The sequence below is a fragment of the Sarcophilus harrisii genome, chromosome 2 (genome assembly GCF_902635505.1).
Source record: "Sarcophilus harrisii chromosome 2, mSarHar1.11, whole genome shotgun sequence".
In the NCBI taxonomy this organism is placed as follows: domain Eukaryota; kingdom Metazoa; phylum Chordata; class Mammalia; order Dasyuromorphia; family Dasyuridae; genus Sarcophilus; species Sarcophilus harrisii.
The window spans coordinates 368,649,216-368,673,522 of NC_045427.1; the positions used below are offsets into that span (position 1 = coordinate 368,649,216).

General features: G+C 34.6%; 1 protein-coding gene across 3 annotated transcripts in view; it reads left to right on the forward strand.

Annotated features, from left to right (window-relative positions):
• Window positions 1–24,307, forward strand: part of SYNE3 (spectrin repeat containing nuclear envelope family member 3) — a 165,349-nt gene that overhangs the window by 121,485 nt on the left and 19,557 nt on the right. For all 3 annotated transcript variants that reach the window (XM_031953304.1, XM_031953303.1, XM_012550575.2), the window contains 3 exons: window positions 4,246–4,404; window positions 11,867–12,019; window positions 13,156–13,194. In XM_031953304.1, coding sequence (XP_031809164.1) covers window positions 4,246–4,404; window positions 11,867–12,019; window positions 13,156–13,194 — 351 coding nt within the window. The remainder of the gene's footprint in view (window positions 1–4,245; window positions 4,405–11,866; window positions 12,020–13,155; window positions 13,195–24,307) is intronic.

The following is a 24,307-nucleotide window of genomic DNA, read 5'->3' on the forward strand; positions in this document are numbered from 1 at the left end:
TAGACTGGTAAAAGGGGCAAAAGAATATTAATAATTTATACTCAATAACCTATACATATAATCCTTTCATTTTCATAAACCTTAAACATCCATTATTTCATCTGATCTTGACTATAACCTTGTGAACTAGACATAAAAGAGATTATTATTTTTCATTTTATAAAATGATTTTCAAGTGCTGTCATCAGCTCTCATCAATTCAATTATCAGTTCTATGCAAATGATTCCCAGATCTTTCCTAATATCTGTTCCTAATGTCTTTCCTGAATACCAGTCCCATATTACTGCTTGCTGTATATCTACTTTTGGGCATTTCAACTCAGACTTTCTGTTCAAACTCAAAATATTTTAACAAAACTAATGTTTTTCCCTAAAATTCATTCTTTCTTCAAATTTCCCCATTTCTGTTGGATGACATTACTATCCTGATGCTTTGTTGTTATCATAGGTGAAATTTAACAAGGAAGATAACATTTATTCATAGAGGCATGCTACCTATCAATAAAGGGATCAATAAAAGTCCAATAAATGGACTGCCTCCATTTATGCCAAAGACCCTAAGCTGACGGATGCTCCCCTTTTATAATTTTAGGGAATGTAGAACAAAGAAATAAACTGGATAGATGATATAGTGAGATTGAGGGCGGCTTGGTGGTTATAGAGCCGAGGCACAGGGATCAATATGATTTGTTGGAAATTTGTTAATAGGGCGTAGAAATGAGAGCTTCCTTCTCTCCTGAGATGAAGCACTCATTGTTTGAATGCAGGTACTAGAGAGCACCCAGAGTTTTTGAAGAGCAAACCAGCTATCCTTAAAGGAATTCTTGGTGATATAAAGATATAAAACGTGACTCCTTTGGGTTCACATGTATCTTCCAAGATCAGCTGAATTCTTTGAAGCAAGAATAGATCAATGATATGCAGGAAAGTTGGATTTTTTAATTTAACCCATTTTAGATGAGCTGAATTCAAATTCAGAAACAGAAGACTATGAATTAAGTAGTCACAAAAAGCAGGACAAAAGCAGTCACGAGGCAATGTCAGTTGATGGCAAGTAGGATACAAGATCAATTTTAATCTTCTCAATGTTATCCTTGACATTTCTCTGTAAACCTCCAATGTATAATCAGTTGACAAGTTTTGATGATTTTGTCTCCACAACACTTCTTATATTTCCTCTCTCCCCCACCTCCATCTATTCACACAGTATCTGCCCTAGATACTAGGTATCTCATTGCTTCTAGTCTCTCCAATTTCCATTTTCTCTACACTCTTTCCTCTATACAATTTCCAGAATATTTCTGAAACACAGATTTGACCATGTTATCATCTTTCCTCCAAATACCTTTAATACCTCACTATTGTTTCTAAGATAAAAATAGAAACTCTTTTAGTTGACATTTAAAGCCCTCCATAATCTGCTTTCTACTTACTTTTTCAGTCTTATTTCCTGTTATTCCCCTTCATGGTTCTATGCTTTAGTCAAATTGACCTGCTAGCTATTCTTGGTACATAATATTCTTTTTTATCTCTAGACATTTGCACCTATGTCTGAGAGAATGTATTTTCTCCTTATTTCTGCTTTGTAGAATCCATAGCTGCTTTTACATCATAGTTTTATTTCCACCTCTTACATAAGTGAAACATTTCGTTATTCTACTCTTGAGGGACAGAGAATTTTACCCTTGAAATTACTTAATAAATACTTTTAAAAAATTTTTTTAAATAAACCTAGTGTGTCATTCTAGTAGAATTAAATTACTTGCAGTGAGGGGTTAACATGGTGCCTCAAATATAGGAGATGCTTAATTTTGTTTGTTGAATTGAATATCTCTACTTGTTGCAACCGATTTTTAAATAACATGACCTTAAAATTTCACTATCTTTGCTGCCCTCCTGTGGATGCTTTTCAATTTATCAGTATTCTTTTTGAAATACAGTTTCCAATGAGCAGAACCAGGAGATCATTGTACACAGCAACAGCAATATTATAAGATGATCAATTCTGATGGACGTGGCTCTCTTCAACAATGAGATGATTCAGACCAGTTCCAATGGGTCTTGTGATCAAAAGAGCCATCTACACCCAAAGAGAGGATTGTGGGAACTGAGTATGGTTCACAACACAGAATTCTCACTCTTTTTGTTGTTTGCTTGCATTTTATTTTCTTCATCATTTTTTTCTGGTTTGATTTGATTGTTCTTGTACAGCAAGATAATTGCATAAACATATGTGCATATATTGGATTTAATATATATTTCTACCATAATTAACATATATTGGACTACTTGCCATTTAAGGGAGGAGGGTAGGAGAAGGAGGGGAAAACTGAAACCCAAGGTTTTACAAGGGCTAATGTTGCAGAATTAGCCACGCATATGTTTTGAAAAATAAAAAGCTTTATTAAAAAATTTTAAAAAGAAAAGCAATATAGTTTCTAGAACTGAATCAAGTCCTCATAATGTGATCTGATCAGGACAGCATACATGGAACTATCCTCCTTCCCTTCTTCTGAAAACTCTACCTCTCCTAATGCAGAATTAGAAGGACTATTATGCTTCCCTGTTAATTTATGTTAAACCTGTAATACAATTCAGGTTTTTTTTTTTTTAAAATAAACTGTCAGATCTTCACAGTCTTACTTAACTTACTTATTGGGGATAGAGGTATTAAACCCAATTGTAAGATTTTACATTTGTCTCTATCAAATAACATATTATTAGGCTTGGTCCATCATCATAGTCTCTTGAGGATATGATTTTAGTTTCTGAATCTACCATCCAATGTGCTTTCATTTCACACTTCAGTTTGTTTCATTTGCAAATTGGGTATGTATGCCATATATGCCTTTATTAATTTCATTAATAAAATCAAATAGTGTAAGGCATTAATCCTAGGTTACTTTGGTAATGACTTCTCCCCAAATTAGTTAAAGTAATTTTCAGGTCTAGTCATTCAAACGGTTCTGAATCTAATTGCCAATTCGTTTAATCCATAATTTTCTATCATGTCTACAAGTCTTACACGAGAGACTTTGTCAGATTCTTTGCTAAAGTAAAATAAATTATAACTATAGTCTATTCCTGATTTGCCAATCTTATAAAGCTATCAAAAAAAGTTAATCTGGCATGTTTTGGTCTTGATGAGATCAAGCAGGTTCCCTGAGCACTTCCTTTCTAAATCTTCATTAGCTTATTATTTTGCTGTATAATTTTGTCAGAAATTAAAGTCAAGCTGATTGGCTTATACTTTGCAGAGTCCACTTTCTTCTCCTAATCACAGCTCCCATAATTTTTCATAGATTCCCTGAAAAAGGTTCCGCAATCATATTTCAAAGTTCTGAGGGACCTTTGATGTGGTCCACCATGGGACCTAATATTTATCAATCTTGGGTTTCAACTTCCTATTGACCAATTTGTCTCCTTTTAGCAATTTGGTCCTTTTTTTCCCCAAAAAAAAATTTTGATTGTCCTTAGCATTCCTTAACAACTCAGTTCATTTTAAGTATTAGGGTTCCCTACGTTTTCTCATACTGGAGAAGGAAATAGCAAACCACCTCTATATCTTTGCCAAGAAAACCCCATTGACAGTGTTGACATGGAGTTACAAACAGTCAGATATGACTAAACAACTGAACAATAACACATTATTCTTATAGAAATATGCCATGCTTTTATATTTATTCTTGCATTGCCAGTCCTTGATTCCATCTTTTGCATGTCTTTTTAAAACCCTAAATTGACCATTGATTTTCCTGAATATCCACATCAATATCTTTGTACAGGTTTTCCCCTTTCTCCTTATTGGATTTATTGGTGTTTTTAGAGTTTTGTCCTTGAAAATTTTCCATTTCAACTGGGGTTGATTTCTTCTTGAGGCAACTACTCTGGCAATCTAGATTATTTTTAGATATTGGAAATTTTGATTGAAATAGGAATCATTTTAATTTTTAAAAAATTTTGCCATCTCTAAATTCATAATTTCATTTAAAAATCAAAATCACAAATAAAAATAATCACTTTTCTCTCTGTTCTGTTGCTAAGAAATTCCAAATAACTGTGAAAGAAAAAAGTGAAGAATAAGTTAAGAAGAAATTCAACACCCTTCCTTCTATGTACATGACTCAAATGACTTTTCATTTTGAATTTTCCTTTCCCCATGCATTCCCCTTTCTATGATGGAACAAAGATGACCAGTTAGCAATAAATGAGTTTCATCTCTAATGCTTTCTCTTTGTTATGTAGGGAAGTCCGTCCAAAGAAGAAGAAAGTAATGATGATTTCTCCAAATTCCTGAACGACTTTGAACATTGGTTGCAGGTGGAAAATACCAAGCTGGTAAACATAATTGCCATGAAAAATTCCACTGCTAAGGATTCTGAAATAAGAAAAGGCAAACTGAAGGTATGTTTCTAAGTAAACACCTTTCCCTCTAAAATTATTATGGTATCATTAATAATTATCAGTAATTATGTTTATCATTTTAAATAGTTTGTGAAAAATATATATTTCTCTATGGTTTATGTAGCATTTAACTCTCATTATCTCAATCAACAAAACAACTCTGGGCTGTAAAAAAGGTATAACAGATATTGCAATTTTTATTTTTTGGATACAATGATAAAATATTAGAGACCTTTAAAATGACTCTTAAAAATCATAGAATAATGAGTTGGGTCAAACCTTAGAATTATAGAATGATCCAGTAGGAAAAGGTCTTAGAGATCATGTATAATTCACTCACTTGGTATATATGAAAAATCTGGAGTGACTAAGTGACTTTCAAAGCTAGTTAGAGGACAGTGCCAAAACCAGATCGCTGACATTTTGACTCCAGAAATCAGTATTGTTTGCACTATATCACGCTGCCTCTTCTTTACTGTTATCATTTTAAGAAGTATAGTCTGACTTAGAACAAAGAGATATGAAGTTATGCTTTTTCTTTGCTCACTCATATTCCAGCCATTTCTATCCAAGTATCTTAATTTGAACTCTAAAATTTAGAGTTAAAAGCAACAATAAAAGATACATCTTATCTAAGCTTATATCCTAAATCCTTTATTTGTCTATAACTACTTATTACATAATCTGTAGGATATTAAAAGAATAATGAAATTATTATTAAAGGAACAATAAGAAAATGATGATTTGTTTCAGGACTGTTTCTATCTGAACTCAATCAAGTATATTGAGAACAATTTTTCTCAATAATAATTAGGGCAGCTAGGTGGTGCAGAGTGTGGGAAGTTGGAGTCAGGAAGACTCAGATTCCTGAGTTCAATTTTGGCTTCAGACACTTACCAGCTGTGATTCTGGGCAAGTCACTTAACCCTGTATGCCTCAGTTTCCTCATTGTAAAATTAATGGAGAAGGAAATAGTAAATCACTGTAGTAACTTTGTTAAGACAACCCCAATGGAGTTGCAAAGAATCAGATGTGAATGAAATGACCAAACATTTAAATGACCAAACACACAATAATAATGTACATTAATGATATAAAGTTATGTGGTTTCATTGAAAAACACAATTAAGAAGTTATTTCATCTTAGTAATATCAGAATGTCATTTGAACTTGATAAGTTTTATTTTCTTAATGTGCTTAAAGGAAAAATGGTGACTGAAAGCTTTGGGTTTGAATTCTAAGGACCATTGAATTCCAATACTTACTTGATCTTTGATTTCTTGGCAATGCACAATAACCAAAAGGTCCAGGGCTGTAAGAGGGGGAGTCCTAGGCCTAGACTCTGTCCCTCACCTTTTGCCAGATCTAGGAAACTTGACTACAGTTCTGTGCATGCTGTAGTCAAGCAGCCAACCCAGAGGATCAGGCAATATGGCTGAGATTCTATGCTCCCAGCTGTTGCTATTAAATGGTGAGCATTATTATTGATCTAAATGTGATAGTATTTGTAAAGCACTTAGCACAGTGCCTGGTAAAAAACAGATGCTCAATCAGTGCTTATTCCTTTACCCTTCTCCCCACCCAATACAATAGTCCTGGAGGAGAAATTTAAATATTACTTTCTCTCCACTGCCACTTTAAGACTCTTTCTTTGCTGTCATCAATCAGCATTACCTCTTCCTTTGATCTTTAAGTTTTCCAACCTATTCAAATCATAGTACTTGTTTTATACTGACTACAAGTGATTTTTCTTCCTTTTCAAAAAGTTCAGCACTTAGATTACTCTTTTCCTATTCTCCCCAACTCTTGACTGTATATTTAGAGACTTCAAAATCTATATTGATACTCCCTCAAATTCCCTAACCTCTCACTTCTTCAGTCTCCTAAATCCATGACCTACTCCTTCACAATGCTTCAAACATATGTAGGGATTAGCAAATTCACCCATTTTTCACCATTTTCCAAATTTCACCATTATCCAAAAGCACTCTATTTCCCTATTCAAAAATTCTGACATTTTTTCATTTACCCATAATGTCTTATTATTCCATTTCTTCCTATGCTTCATCATTCCTAAACCTTTTTGCCTTTGATGAGACCATTGGTTAAAATGAGAAAATTGAGGTCATTATACATTTTTTCTTTGTTTCCATTGATCTAAACCCTCTTCACATTGTCCCTTGTCACTATTCCTTTCCCCAGTAATTCTCCTTTCCAAAGTCAATGCCTCTACCTGTGTCCTTGTCCTATAACGATTCCATTCTTCTCCAGTATATTGCTCCTTCAGTCATTTCACTTCCTTTAGTCTTCATTATCCTCCTACAAATTAGTTGAAAGGGGGATCTATAATAGATGCCTGCCTCTACTTACTCTTCTCTCTTCATTCTTAATTCTCTTCATTTTCTTCATCATTCAACTGAAATTGGCTCTCTCCAAAGTTACCAGTGATCTCTTAACTGCCAAATCCAATAATAGCCTCTTGTTAACCCTCATCCTTTTTGGCTTCTCTGTAGCCTTTGGCACTCTCAATCTTTTCTCCTTGACACATTGTTTAAATTTTCAGAACTCTACTCCTGCCTGTTTGATTGCTCCTTATCAGTCTTATTTTTTAGATCTTCATCTGAAAACTAAAGTGGATATCTTCTAGGGCCCTATCCTCCCTCTCTACTTTTTCCTTTGGTGTTCTCATCAGATTCCATAAATTCACTTATCTCTAAGCTGATGATTCTCAAATCTCCTTATTTACTCTAAATTCTCTGCTAACCTTGTCTTGGTTCCAAATTCCTATTAAACATCTCAATTTGGGTGTCCCATTGACATCTTAAACTCAATATGTCCAAATCTGTCCCCTGGTTCTTCCCCAACTTTGGTATAAAATTTTATCTCCTCAGGCCTGGATTATTGTAATATCCTGTGGATTGATATACCTATCATTGGTCCTTTTTCCCTCCAATCACTCCTCCAACTGAGCTATCCAAGTGATTTTCCTAAAGCACAAATCTGACCATGTCAAACAGCCCCACTCCCCCTAAATTTCATTAGCTCCCTATGACTTCCAGAATAAAATATTAAATCCTGTTTAGTGTTCAAAACTTTTAACAACCTATTGTGGTTCAATCATTTCAATTGTGTCCAACTCTTCATGACTCTGGGGAGCTCATTTCATGGGGTTTTGTTGGTAAAGATAGTGGAATGGTTTACCATTTCTCCAGTAGCAAACAGAAGTTAAATTATTTGCCCAAGGTCACAGAGTTATAAAGTTTTCTAAGTCAGGATTTGAACTCAGGCCTTCCACTCTGTCTATTTTACCACTTAGCTGTTCCTTAGTAACTTAATTTCCCTATATATCTTTCCAGGCTTCTTATACCTTACACATCTAGCATACTCATTGATCCCATAACACTTATCTTGCTGTTCCTCAGATAAGATGGATGGAATTATCCTGACTCAAGCCTTTCCAAAGGCTGTTCCTCTTCCCTAGAATGCTTTCCTTCCTCTTCTTAATTGTTTCCCTGACTTCCTTCAAATCCCAGTTAAAAATTCCACCTTCTACAAAAAGCCTTTTTCAATCTCTCTTAATTCTAGTGCTCTCCCTGTTTTTTTTTTTTTTTTTTTGTCCTGTTTTAGTTTGTTTGTACAGTGATTTGCATGTTGTCTCCTTCCTTAGACTGTGATTTCCTCAGGATCGGGGACTCTCTTTTGCTTTTTTTTTTATGTCTAATGCTTAGCACCGATCATAGCACATAATAGATACTTAATAAATGTTTATTGACTGACCAACTAACTAATTTCTTCCCTACTGCAATGGAAACTTGCCCCAATCTTTCTATCTTTAAATACCTTACCATCCCTTCAAAGTATAATTTAATACCTCATTTCTAAGATTATTTTTTTTTAAATGCTGTCTACATTTGTCTCTACTTCTGTTCTCATTCCTCAACATTTTATTATAAAGCTTCAATACTCAACTGAAATTTCTCTTTCCAAAGTTATCAATGTCTTATCTGATTTTTGGTTGTTCTACAAGATTTGGCTCAAATACTCTTCTCTCTGGATTCCCCCATCTGCCTATTTTTCTAATCTCCTTTGATGATTCATCATCCACGTCATGCCCCCCAACTAAAACTTTGTTCTGGACCTGTTTGTCTCTTTCTCCCTTCTTCCCTTTTTCCTCCTCTCTTTCTGCCCCACTTTCCTTCTCTGCCTCCCTCCCTTTAATTATCATCGCTATAAAGATGACTCAAAGCTTGATCCATCCATGTTTAATGTCTCCCTCAAGCTTTGTTCCTGTATCACCAACTACCTATTGAACATTTAAAACTGGACATCCTGGAAACATCTCAAATTCAAAAAAACTCATCTTTCCACTGAAACTCACCCTTCTTTCAAATTTCCCTATTTTTGTCCAGGATGCCATTGCTCCCCATGTTCCAGGTTTTTAACCCCAGTATAATCCTTGACTCCTCACTCCCCCTCCACTCTTTCCCCGCCCCCAAGTCCCAGCTCTGCCTCTTGGGAAGAGCAGGGAGCACGGGCAGAGGGACCACAGTATTTTAATTTAAAATGCTTTGATTTTTAAGTATTTTTATTGAGGATGCATTGAACTCCAAATGCTTAATGTCACTAACTGAAAGCGGATCAAGCGACTAGGGTTCGCTACATCTAGGGCAGGAGAGAGCAGGGCTTTAGGCCAAGAGCAACTGCAGGCTCCTGGACGTGAGGGAGGCGGGGGAAAGGGAGCTGTAGGAAATCTTCCGGACCAGGCTCCTCCTTCTCCGGGCTTGTTTACTGTATAGTGAGGGGAAGTGTAAAGCCCCATTTAAAGACCTCCCTTCCTTTTCTTTCCCCCACTAAAATAATAAGGACTCTTTCTAACTCTGGGCCATGTGGTCTCTGCTTCCAGCTGTGGTCTTACGCAGGTGTAGACTTCATTTCAAAGTTATTTTACTCGGTGATCTCCACCTGGCAGAATCTTGGGCGGGGAAGAAGGGTGACCCATACTTCGGGGCTTGGGAATCTTAACTCCATCAGCCCCCTCACTACCTTGAAAATGCACGAACACCCAGATGTTAGAGCGAGACTTCGGAACCATTGCTGGGTTAAGAACTCCACCGAAGGTGGGCCTAAAAGTGGGGCCGAGGGGCCACCAGGAAGCCTGACTCGTGGCTCTGGGAAGCCCTTTCTCGGACTGTTCCTGGGGACGTGAGCAGCACTTATTTTTATTAAACATTTTATCCCAGAAATAACAATAACATGTAAATATGGCTGTGGATGTTCTCCCTTCACCCCTCCGATGAGAAGCGGAAAGGCACAGTGGTTGTGGTGAACTCTTAGAGCCCAGCTCCCCGGACCATGTCTAGGCAGCCCAGGTCAGGTCTGACCATCAAGCCTGGACAGCACCTGGGATCTGGTACCTCTACCTTTCTTTGAAAACCCTGAAATATTTTTTTTTCACCGCACAAATTAAATTAGTGGTCTAAAATTGCTATATCTACCTCTGCAACATCTCATTCATCCAACCCATTCCCTCTCTCACACAGTCAACACCTCACTTCAGCTCTTCATCGCTGTGGTCTAGACTAGATTTTTGCCTCCTAATCATTCTCCCTGCCTCAAGTCTCTCCACACTCCAAGCAGTCCATCCCTCACGCAGCTGCCAAACTAATTTTCCATCAGTCCAGGCCCCACCGTAGCATTCCTCTCCTTAATAAAATCCAGTGGTTCCCTATTGAGATAAATTATGAGCTGAACTACCCTTTAAAGCCCTTCATAACCTGGTTCTAACCTATCTTTTCGGTTTCATTGTTTATTACTTCTCCCACACACCCCATCACCACCACCACCACATACTTTGCAATCCAGTCAAACTGGCATTCTTCTCTCTGTCCTTACATGGTCTCCTATACCTGTACCTTTGCACTGGGGAAGAGGAAAGGGGAATATCTGAAACTCATTTTAATGCTAACTCTTTGCAGGGTTATCTTGGAGCACACTCATATTAGCTCTGGAGAACTGACTATTTAAATGTTCAGTATAAGCACTTACAATTTGGATTGGCAGACTATAAATCAGGGCTTGGTTTATTGTTTTGATGATAATCTAGATTTAATAATACAGATTAATGTCCTGTATACATTTTCTCCGAGGAGCTAGTTGTTAAATATTCACTAGCACACACTTGTCTTCTTTGAAAACTACTGTAACATTTATTATGTATGTGCATATATGTATCTATTTGTATATTTTGTTTTTCTCTCCAATTACAAATTCCTAGAGATTAGGAATTGTTTCATTCCATGTATTTCTATCCTAGTACAATATTTGACACACAGTATTTAACAAATTATTGATTGATTAATGAATTGCTTACATGGAACCATTGTATTTCATGCCTATATTGCATTTCTCCCTTTATATTTACCTTTCTGAATTTTTATTAAAATGCTGCCACATCCTCAATGAGGCTTTCCTTCATCCTTCTAATTAATGGTCTCTTCCTTAAATTATGTTATATTTGCTTATATATATTCTATGTCCCTCAATAGAATATAAATTTCTTGAAGGCAAAAGATAGCTCCATTTTGACACATAAAGGTTAAGTGTCTAAGAGATATCTAAATTAATGCTTTGCAAATGATATGCTAAAAAACTATTTAATTGAAATACTTTCAACTCACATTTATGGAGTACATTAAGGTTTGCAAAGTGATTTTCTTATGAAAATTCTGTGAGGTAAGCAATACAAATGTAATTATTCCTATTTTGCAGATGAAGAAACTGAACTTCAAAGCAATCATATAGTAGTTAGTGATTAGAACTGGGATTATCAGTCCATTTCCCTTGACTCTAAGTAAGTCTTGTGCCCTTTCCTCTGCACCATATGAATCTTTTTTTTTTTAAAGAAAAGGAAAAACCAACAATTAAGACTAACTCTTTTAACTCCCTGTCCTAATTATTAATAACTCTTTGACCTTAAGAAAGTCACTTCATTTCTTTGACTCAGATTTTATTTGCAGTATTGGACCAAATGACCTCTGATCAGAGGTCACTTCCAACTCTCTGTTTATAATACAGATATTTATTCTTTTCTCTGAGGTGATACTCAGAATCTTTATAGAGTTAAGTGGGTTGCCTAGGGTCACACAACTAGTTAAGTGTCTGAAGCCAAATTTAAACTCAGAAACATGAGTCTTCTTGCCTCCAGGCCTTAAATTGTCCCTTATAGTAAGAATGGTAACAATAATAATAATACATTTTTATTTCAATGAATTAAAAAATCATTGTGGCTCATATAAGACTGTGGTTTTTGAATAAATGTTTTTAATCAAGATTTTCTATCTAAATAACTAGGAATAGTGCTAAGTTGTCTAGTTTCATTAAGTGAGTTTTAGGGTTACAGACCAAATTATCATTATATTGATTGCATCCTATATATAGGTGACCTTATTTTTACCTTTTATAGGAGCTACAAGATAGGCTTCCAGAAGGTCAGCATCTTTTTGAAAATCTTCTTTCTCTCCGAACAAAGAATGGGACCTGTGAAAACTTGGAGGATCTCCGCTACCGTTGGATGCTCTACAAATCCAAACTCAAAGACTCCAGAAATTTGCTAGAGGTAGGTGTCAAAGAATAAATGTATTATGGCATCCAAGAAAAAGCACTTTTAGGTACATAAAGTCATATCCTCTACATTTCATTGTTTTTCAGTAAGGTAAGCTGAGAAAGTCACACTTTGAATTAAGCCCACCTTAGTTAGTCTGACTCAAAGTAATTTTTCTCTTTCCTAAATTCCAAATACATGTTCAGTTGCATGTCTCATGTGATTGTTGTTCTTTAGTCTTTCAGTTATGTCTTTGTGACCCCATGGATTTTAGAACACCAATGCTGCCTGCCCATGGAGTTTTCTTGGCAAAGATATTGGAGTGGTTTGCCATTTCCTCCTCCAGTGGATTAAGGCACAGAGGTTAAGTGATTTGCCAGTGTCATACATCTACTGAGAGTCTGAGGCCAAATCTGAATTCAGGTCTCCTAACCCCGGTCAGGTGCTCTATCCACTGAAACCTCTAGCTGCCTATACATCTCATTTCATACTTAGCATATATTTTTCTTGTGTTATTACTTCTTAGCACAAGTACAACTATTTTCTCTTCATAATTGTAAACTCTTTGAAAACAAACACTCCCTCTATGTTTCTCTTACAAGTATTTGTATTACAAGTATTTGTTCAGTGGAAAGAATATTAGGTAAAAATAAGGAAATCCAAGTCCTAGGCTTAGTTTTCCACTAATTTAATGTGTAAATTAAATTACATAACTTTCCTTATATGTAAAATTAGATATTGGACTACATGATATTGAAGGATCTTGAAGTCCAGTAGTTTACAATCTTAATTCATTCTTTGCCTGGAGTTTAATAAGTTTGGCCACGAGGTGTCAGGAGAGTCAAAGCTATGCATGAGGCAACTGTGCCTTGGATTTAAGTTATTAGGAAACAAGACCCACCGGGGTTGTGCTCCTGATGTGTGTTAAAAAGCTCATTAAATCAAATTACCTGCTAGCTCAGGCTGTCCAGATGACCAGAATTTTTAAGGAAACATTCTCCCAGCAAAATGAATATTCCATTGTAGGCTCTGTTGGGATTTTTGAATTAACTTACTTTTCTTTTTTCTTCTTTCCCCACCTCCCTTTACTGCCTCCTTCCTCCCTTCCTTTCCTCCTTTTCTTCCCTCCCCCTCCCTTAAAAAACCCACAGGCTCACAGTCCTCTTGGGAAACCAATGGGATTCAGAAAGGTATGGTATTTTCCTGCTACTCACTTCAATAGTACTGCCTGTAATGGTTCCATGTGGAACATCTGCTCTAAAATGTGTTTTTTTTTCCTTGATTTTTTTGAAGGTTCTTTTAAAAGCTCTTTTTGAGCTATATTATAAAAACGAATCCATAAGGATATGTTGGTAGGAGCTTTGCACACATGGGATTTCAATATGGTCTCCAATTAAGAGTTTAAATGTTTTTATTAATATGTTTTGTTTTTACATTCCTTTCCAAATATAACTATCCCTTGCTCCTCCAAGAAAACCATCCTAGTAATAAAATATGGGAAAGATAGAGAAAAAAGCAGGTCAGTAAGACTAACACATCAACCAGTTCTGGAAGTATATGCAATGTTTTATACCCATAGTTGCACACTTTTGTAAAAATGGAGAAGAATATGCATTTTCTCGTCTCAAGTTTAATTACTATAAATATATAGCATTCAGTTTTGTGCTTTTTTGGTTTTTCCCATTTATATTATTGTGATTCTTATATACAGGATATTGCTTCCTCATTCTGTTTACTTCACTTTGAACCAATTATTAAAGGTCTTTCTTTGCTTGTCTGTATTCTTTACATTCATTGATCCCTAGACCACAATATTATTCCATTACATTCATCTGGCAACAATGCTATAATAATAACAACTAACATTTTTATAGTGCCTACTATGTGCTAATTGCTTTACAAATATTACTTATTTCATCCTCACAACAACTGTAGGAGATAGGTACAATTATTATTATAGTTGAGGAAACAGAAACAAACAGAAACTAAGTTTAGAGTTATACAACTAAAAGGTATCAGAGGCTGGACCTGAATTCAAGTCTTCTTAGCTCTAGGCCTGACAGTTTCTCTATTGCATCAGCAACTCGTCTGTTATATAACACAGTTTGTTTAGTCATTCACCAATTGGTTTCTCTTTTTAATGTTAATACTCTATCATAAAAAACATAGTTAAGACCTTGTCCCTTTACATAGATAGCTTGAAATTAGAGAAAGAACCCCCAAAATGGGAATTTGTATACATAGATTATAGTCCTGGTCCTGACTCATTGTTTTCAAGATTTTAAGCAAGTAATTCCTTTGTTTTGGCTTCAGTTTACTAATCTGATCTCTCTAGTCCTCTTCCAGTTCCAATAGTTTAGGAAACTAAGACTAGGTCTGACATTTCATGGTTCTATGATTCCAAGGTCCATTTCAATTTTTCTTTTCTTTGTCCAGTAGGTTTAAATGGTTTTCAGTAAGTGTTAGCATAGAAATAAGTTCTCTGGTTTCTTTATAAACCTGCATAAAAGTACAATGAAGTTGATATGGAGAAACAAATGAACAAAAATCTCAAGAAGTACATGGGGAGAAAAAAGAGGTGGGGGGGAGACTCTCTAAGACTAATACATTTTTCAAAATGGTTATCAAAATTATATGGTACTACAGCAGTGTGATGGTAATCAGGAAGGGAACTGAAATATAATCAAATATATTCAGAAAACTAGTATTTAATAAAGGTGTAGATAATAAATATAATAAACTATAGATAATAAAAGTCTGAGGAATAGCATTTATTACTTGACAAATATATTGGGAGAATTAGTTAGCAATTTGGCAGGAAATGAATTTTGACCTATACCATATACCCCAATGAATTCTACTGGACAAAAAACCTCAAACAATGTCAAAAATAAGTATAAAAAAATAGAAGATATGGAATAATATATTTATCTAGATTGTAATGGGGGAACTGACTTTTTCTACTAAATAAGTAGAATGAATTATTAGGGATAACATATGCATTATGTTTTAAAAACATAATACTTTAGTGCCTTAAAATAAAAGTTTCCATACAACAAAAAAACAATATCATGAAAAGAGCACATTGGGAAAATATTTGTGGTCCTTATTACAGATAAAAACTTGACATCTAAAATTTTTATGGAAATACTGAAAATTTGCAAAGGCAATTATTAGTCTCTAATAGATAAATTAAAAAATGCTATAGACTTTTTAAAAGGGGAAATACAAATTGTGATTAATCATGTGTAAAAGTGATTACTGACTTACAAAGATGTAAAATATAAATTACAGTAATAAATAATAAATAGTAATATAAATATTTCAATGCAACATGTAACATTATATATGTATATTATATATGATATATAACTAACAATAAATAATTTAAAAAACCTCACACTTATCAAATTGGAAAAAATAATTCAAAGCAATGACATTGTTAACAGAATTAAAGGGAAATAGATTTATTGAATCATTCATGGAGGAACTGCAAATTGTTGATAACTTTTTAGAGGGCAATGTATCTGTGAAGTTATATAAATAATCATCTCCATAGACACAATAGATTTAATTGTTGTCAATATATCCTGTGCAGAAAAATTTATTTTAATGTATTAAAATACATCTTTCAAATTGAAACAATAAAAGCTATCAGTTTAAAGATTTTTATAGCAATTTTTATAATTGCAAATCTTGGAAGCAACTCAGATGCCCAATAATAGAGTTTTGTTTTGTTTCATTTTCTTTTTTTTCAGGACCTTTGATTTTGTTGATTTGTAGAATTTTCAGAGAGGAAGTACTCCCTACCAATGCAGACCAGCAACTGTTCTGCAATTTCTAGTCTTAGTTTCCTGGGGCCACTGAGAGCTTCAATAACTCACTTGCCCAGAATTACCCAGTCAATATGTGACAGAGGTTGAGCTTGAATCTGGGTCTTTACTCCAAGACTGGATCTCTATGCATTAAACCATACTGCTAATAACAGGAGTATTAAAAGGCCCAATAAATTGTAGTATAGTTCTGTCCCACTATAATGCATTTAAGCTAATAATAATATACAACATTTATAGAGAGCTTTAAAATCAGCAAGAATAAGAAATATAAAGATATCTGCAAAGATATTGAGATACTAGAAAGGAAAAATATTCAATATGAACATATAAAAGGAAAAATTAATGAAAAGGAAAATAATGGAGACTTAGATCATAATTGAAAAGTTGATATTTTATATATTGAAATTAATTTTCTTAAATTTGAATTATTACAAGTTTAATTTTATATTTATATTTGATATTAAGTTTGAAAGAAAATTTTTAAACAAAGAAGCTTCCTACATTGATTTAGTTATTCCCAGAAGAGCTGAATTTGCCTCTTGGGTTCTACCTTGTCTCATATTCTCATTCCTCTAGTTAAAATGATCACAGATCTTCCAAGGGAAAAGAATGTACCTAATGGATTTGGGGGAGAAGGGGGAATTTTTCTAGATCTCACTCTGAATTCTTATCCCAAGCTCAGATTTTTCACTCATCCATCTCACAGATAAGGAGGTTATAGAAAACTGATCTCTATACTCTTTAGAAAGAGAAGAAAAGTCATTAGGCATAAGCCTGATTATTCATGACTTTTTTATTATAATATAAATTCATAGAAGTGCCTAGAAGGTGGGCCAAATGTATACTGTTATTCTAATGGTTTACTATTTAATCAATTTTAAAACAAATTTATTCCTCATGGCCGCAAGAGGGAGTTGAGAGGCTGCTTATAAAAAAGAAAAAAGCATTGAACTTCAAGTTATTCTTGGTTCTCACCCTCATGAAACCATTAACTTTGTGACTTGGGTCAACTAATTTACCTCCCTAAATCTCAATTTCTTCATCTGTAAAATGGGAACAATAATACTTATAATACCTCACATAAGTATTACGATAAAAGTGCTATATAAATGTAATCTAGATGGCTCAACAAATAAAGCATTGGCCCTGGAGTCAAGAGGATCTGAATTCAAATTCATTCTTAGACACTTAATACTTAGAGGCTATATGTATCACTTAACTCCAATTGTCTCGCAAATCAATATAATAAATAAATAATATATTTATTTTACGTTATATAATTTGTATGTGTGTATATATGTGTGTGTGTGTATATGTATATGTATGTATATATATATATATATATATATATATATATAAAAGTAGACCCCTAAGGATAGATCTGGAAGGGGCAACTATTTCCCATGAGGGTTGAAAAGAGGAATAAGAATTTTTTTATCCCTAATGTTGTGCCAGTATTAGGGTAAACACTAGAGCATAGGGAGAAATAGTTCCTTCCTGAAGAGGAAGAATGAAATCTAAATTAGGATCCAAAACAAGCTTAAACCAAAAGGCCAAGCCAGGTTGGTGCTGTGATTTTTTTCAGCACACCAAAGTCTAAGATAAGTAAGAACCAAGTTGAAAGAGCAGAAATTTAGACCTGGTAGGTCAGGGCTGCATCAGGAGGCAAGCTACAGCAATTATAAAAATTGCTATAAAAATCTTTTAACAGATAGCTTTTATTGTTAGCCATGATGCTAACTACTTGTCTCAATCAGCTTCTTTCTCCAAACATTTGGCATTTTATACATTACCTGCTGAGATTTGTGTTATTATGGTCATAAGGCAGGCTTTTCAAACTCCTGACTCAGGCAGGATGGTAGAGAGGAACCAGGCTTCCTATGTAGGCCAATCAATCTCTTCTAGGGTTGTTTTGATCTGCAAAACTATATTCTGTAAACTTGCCCATTTATTTGCTTTTTTTGAATCTGATTTTGTTTGTTTTTTCTTAGCTCAATGAAGACAAGGTTGGCATTTTTCTAAAGAATTTTTTTTTCTCTGCAAAACTAAGGGAAAAAGTCTATGTATTGACTAAACTTGAGATAGGAATACATGAATTCCTAGAATCCTGAAAGAAATGAAAGATATTTCTTAGTTATTGTCAATAATCCATTAAAGATTACAGCAAATGAAAGTGAAGTCATAGGAACCAAGAAGGGCACATGTCCCAATTTAAAAAAAAAAAAAAAAAAAGAGGGAGTTGTGTTGACAAGCAATAAATTAAGGAGCTTAACTTTGATTCTAGGTAAAATTCTAGAATACACATTAATGTATTAAAGGTATTAAAGAGATGGTTTGTGAATGCTTAGCAGTGTTCACTAAAATCAGAGATTTAAGAAAGATAAGACAGGCACTTTCAACTACTGGAAAGGCTATTTTGTGGAATAGGGATTCTATTTATTCTGTTTGACCCCAGTATTAAAACCCACAGGAAGAAATTACAAATACATGGATTTTAAGCTTGATAGAAGAAAGACTTTCTAATACATAAAACCACAAAAAATATAATGATCTAACTTGAGATGATGAGATCCCTTTCATTAAAAATCTTCATCAGAGATTGACCACTAGTTAGGGATATTGTAATGTTTAGTATAATCTTAAAGGTCTTCTGAGTTTCCTTTCAACTCTTAAATACTGTAATTTTGGAAGCATTGGACTAGTAGTCCAGGCACTTGGGTTTCAGTCCTGTTTCTGTTTATGATATTATTCACTGTTTAAATTTAAGAAATTCACTTTATTTCTTTGGTGAAAGAATGAATGAAAATGAATGAAAAGCATTTATTACGTGTTTACTATGTGCCAAGTGCTAGGGATACTAGTAGAAAAAAAGCAAATGATTTCCTGCTTTTAAGGGGCCCAGCTTCTAATTAGGAGAGACAACCTATAAAAAAAAATTTAAACTGTAGGATAGACATCTGATCTAGGGTGAACTAACTGATTTCCAAAGATCTTTCCAACTTAAATATTGTGTGGATATGAAGAAGGCATTCCAAATATCTTCCAGCTCTCATATTGAGAGATGTATGTGCTTATATAGACATCTAAAGATTCTTTCCATCTCTATTTAGCTCAGCTAAATAATCTATATTTAGAATAATCTTGAAAGGTACTTCTCTTTTGCAGCACATTCATCTTTATTTGGGGTGTGGCTTTGTTATACTGTTCATTCATAGATTAAGATTTTTAGAACATATTTCGATTGGTGAAATGTACTCAATTTTCTGGGATCATACTGACTTCTCTCTTCAGGTGACTGTTTTAAAATTCTTTCTCGCCAAGCAGCCAAGTACTCCAACAAGTCATTTGTGAATACTCTATACTTAAAAACTATTACTGAATTAATCTAACACAGAAATGCCCAACTCATACATTTATACTTAAATCACTACTTGGTGTAGTGAATAATTGTTTTATTATGTCTATTTTACAGGTAAAGGAGCTGAGACTCAGCGAGAAATGATAGATTTAGAGCTAGTACTCAGAGTTCATTTAGATTAAGCTCTTCATTTTACAGATGAGGAAACTGAGAGAAGTGGTAGTAAAGTTTACATCACAGATGGGATTAAGAATTCCAGAGTTAGTAAGAGTGTGAATCCCTATTCCAACTTCGACTTCTTGATACTAACTTCAAGGCTGTCTCTTAATCTAGAGGGATGACCAAGGCACCATTCCCATCATCCACATTAGTCAATTTTTATCCTAAAATCAACCTATAAGCTTTAATAACAATAATAACAATTCACATTTATATAGAGCTGTGCATTCATTATCTCATTTGATCTTCATGAAAACTCTGTGAGATATTTTTATCCATATTTTACATATGAATAAAGTAAAGTTTAGATAGGTTAAAGAATTTGTCTAAGGTTGTACTATTAATTTGAGAGTCAAATTCTGCTTGTACTCTTTATAATTGTGACCCAAAAGGATCAGTTCTCTTAAATATTATATGAATATACATGGGAGTCAATATCCATTGGCATGCCTTTAAATCCTAAGAGCAATACAAACTTACTCTGTAGTGTGGCTTTCAGATCCTCCTGAAAGACCAGTTGTTTGAAATTACATGGTAATTTGGCACAACTTTTCATTTTATAGTTGGTACTAAGACAGAGAAGTATCTAAGATCAAAGACAAGAAGGGGAAGGAAAGACAGGGTAGGAAGCAAGATAAAGAAAGTGAATGAAAGGATAGGGGTTACAAGATGATCATGGAATATCATATCTCTCATATTCCTTAGAGAGAACATATAATCCAACAGCTCAGCTTGCTAAAATCCAGGCCAGGCCACCACCATCATCCCTTTTTTTTGTTTTGCTCTGACTTTTTTTCTTGGTCACCAGTGAAAAAAACATGGATTTGGAGCCAGACAACCTTAAGCTCAAATCTGCTCCCTACCTATGTGACCTGGTCTGGTCTTCCTCTTCTGTAAAATATGGGGGTTAAACTAAACAGTCTTTGAAGTTTTAGATCTGAGTGCTGTAGGAGAAAGAATATGCACTATAGAGACAGAAAACCTAGGTGCAAACCTCACCTTTGGTATTATAACTTGTGTGATCTTAGGGAAGTCACTTAACTTCCTTGTGTCTCCTCCTAGTATCTCATCTTCCCCCTCTATAAAATTGGAGAACAGTCCAGATAGCCTCTAAGCCAGCTCTAAGGCCATAATCCAGTAATTGGGACCTTCGTAGTGTTGTGCCCCCTCATTTTATCAACAATCCCAGTTTTTATTTTGAAAAGAAAACTGTTATGTACTAATTCTCTAACCCCATTTGCTTGTTGGAGCCAGGCTGAGGTAGAAATGAAACAAGGAGAATAAAAAGCTGTTCTGCACTATTGTACACTAATTAAAGAAACTCTTGCCAGTTTAAGCATCCTGGAAGACCTCCAAGGGACTTGTGTTCTCATTCAATGCAAAGAAAATGATGGGGGAGAAATGTTCCGTTTCCATACTATTATATTGTATGTGTTCACAAAATTAACATTTTCATGGTGTATATAGTTTGTTTTGTGTCTGTATGGGGTGGTTTGTGTATGTTTGTAAGGTTTACATTTGCATGGTATATATAGTTTGTGTTGTGTTTGTACAGGATGGTTTGTATATGCATGTTTACTGAGTGGCAGCAAATTAGATGCTATCTTCAAAGCCTGCATTCTTGCCATTTTAAATATACATATGCATATGCATATATATATATATATATATATATATATATATATACACATGTGTATGTATGCATTAAAGAGCTGATGTGTTTTTAATGAGCAGCTAGTTATCAATTCCTCCATCACTTTATCTCTTGATATGTTAGTGAATTCAATTTTATTGTTTACATAAGCAAAATCAGCAGAATTTATTTAATGTTCAAGTTTATCAGTGTAATCAGTAGAAGCCAAAAAAAAAGAGAGAGACCCACAAACATGATTTTATCACATTTAAAAGTTATGGTTGGGTCCCAAGTGGATCAAATTAATTAATTTATCCTCAGAAACAGACATCACATTACTTAAAGTCCATAATGAATGAATAATTTTTTTAAAAGTATTGATTAAACACATAGAAACTAGGTGGCCCAATAGATAGAGGGGATGGCTTGCAATCATGAAGACTGGAGTTCAAATATGGCTTCAGATATTTCCTGGCTCTTTTTTTGCTTTAGTTTCTCCTCCTTGAAAGTGGAGCCCTTATCTCCCAGGGTTGTTGTAAACATCAAATAAGACAGTCATTGTAAAGCACTTAGCACAGGGCTTGGCACATAGTAAGTGCTATATAAATATTATCTATTATTACTGTAAGATGCTCTCTGCCAAGTGCTAGGGATGAAAAAAAGAAAGACAGTTCTTACCCTCAAAGACTGTGAGAGAAGTACACACACGAGAGGAGCTGGCAAAGATGAGGAAAGGATCTAGGCAAGATAAGCTCACCAACCAGAGCCCGGAGGGCTAGGGAAGAGTCCAAGTTTTTAGCTGGATAAAAAGAATGGACAGAATGTAGCCGGCCTAGCTTTGAAATGGCCAGTAAGATAGGCAAGATAATGCATGTCATGCATCGCAAGTTCAAGGTCCTGTATTATACGGGTAGTTTTGTAGGAGACAAGAGCAAAGCTCAGGGCTGTGTATTTTCATCTTATGAAATGCAAATTATGAATAATGGAGGAAAGGAAGAATGAGGTAGATAATAACATACTCTGTCAAAGGGAGTTCCACTCAGAATTCTCATGTTTCTGATTTGTGAGCTGCCTAGGCTCAAGTTCCCTTCCTTGACCACCTTCGTATCCATCCGTACCAACCTCATCCCTCCTCTTGCTTTACCTTCTCGGACCCCTTCCCCAGCTAAAGTCACCAAAGACAAACGGGGCTGTGTGACTGCTCATACAGCTCAGAGGAGATGGGGTATCACTAGGCTTTACCATGTGCTCTGATTTGTGGGCTGTCCTGACCCACTAATGTAACTTAAGCATCTCTGGGCCTTGCTATCTGACTCAGGCTGACCCTTAGGACTTCCTGGCCTTTTTATCTACCTCAGAGTAGAGTAATCTTTCATATATTGCCTCCTTCAATTAGATCATGAGCTTCTTAAGAGAACGTACTGCTTTGCTTTTTCTTTATATCCTAAGTGCTTGAAATCTTTTAAATGCTTCAAAATATTTTTCATTTATTCCCTAATTTTCCATTTTGCCTTCTGGAATTCCAGTTCTAGTGAATTACCCTTCACCTAGAAATCCTTTTCATATATTCTGTGTATGTTTGTGTGTGTGTGTGTGTGTGTGTTTCCTTTTTCCCAGTAAAATATAGTTCCTTGAAGGTAGGTACTATTTTATTTTTGTCACTGGGATCCTACTACTTAGCACAGTGCCTGGTATATGTTTGCATACTAGATTAGTGAATTGAATTAAATTATCAAAGGGCTTTTGAGAGTAGGGGCTTCTAACTACAACTTTTTGGGATAACTTAAGGGAAGATGTGGAGATTAATAATATGTCAGATATTATCAGAGGTCGAGGGTGACATTTTTCATAATTCAATATCTTCAACACTTCAAAGATCTGTGATTTTTCTAATGGTCTGTCCATTCTCTCCATATATATATATATATATATATATATATATATATATATGTTTTAACTCTTCTATGACTTCCATGGATGGTTTTCAGGAGCCAAACTTTTTATCACCTTATGGCCAGCCTCTTCAAACTTAGCCATTTGGGCCTTCAGGCAACCAGCAAAGACTGCATTAATTTTCTTTAAATTTAACAAACTGGTTCTATATTCAAAGACTTTCCAAGCCAATAGGGCTATAAGAACCTCCCTTTTTTCCTTCATTTAAAAATTTTTTCCTTTTAATTTATGGAATAAAACAAGCATTTCCTTTTCACATTATATGTTTGCATTCTTGAGATAGGATAGCATAGAGGATTGAAAACAGACCTTGAAACCAGAAATATCTGAGTTCAATTCTTATCTTTGCCTCTTGATTCTGAAACCCCAGGCAAGTCATTTAATTTCTCAGTACTCTAGGCCAGGGCTTTTAAAACTTTTTCCACTTTTAACCCCTTATCACCTGAGAAATTTTTACATAACCCCAGGTCTATAAGGATATAAAATAGGTAAACAAATCAAACATTACTGATAATGTCATACATTCACGTCCCTACATTCAGTTTTAAAACCCCATATTGGGTTATGAACCACGATTTAAGAAGCTGGAATCTAGGCCTTGGAATCTAAAAGGTCTAAACTTGAATCCTTCCTCTTACACTTAACAGCTGAGTAACTCTGGGCAAGTCATGTAAACTCTTACAATCTTAGTTTCTTCATCTGTAAAATGGAGAAAGTAATAGTACTTGTCTCACATATTTGTTATGAGGATCAAGTGAAAGAGCATGTAAAAAGTACTTTGTAAATATTAAAGTACTGTATAAATATTAGTTATAATTATTATAAATTGAAGAGAAGATTATGATTTGCATTGGTAAAGAGAGTTATCTGGGAATTCCTTATACCAATGAAATCATAGGTATAAGGCTTATCCTTATTTTATAATTTCCTTTTAAAAAATATGATCTTGAAATTTCCATTCAACTTAACACTTACTGAGTGTCTATAATGTGCAAAATAATGTGCAAAGCACTAAGGGAGATATGGAGAAAATGATGTAAATAAAGGGAAAGGAAAAAGCATTTATTAAGTACTTACTATGTGCCAGATACTATGCTAAGCACTATACCAATATTATCTCATTTAAGCCACACTCAACCTTACGAGGTAGTTACTGTTCTGTTCTCTATTTTACAATTAAGGAAACTGAGACTTAGAGAGAAGTTAAGGAACTTGATGAGGTTCACATGGCTAGTAAATGTCTGATGTTAGATTTAAACCTAGGTCTTCCTGACTTCAGGCCTGATGTTCTATCCATCGGTCTA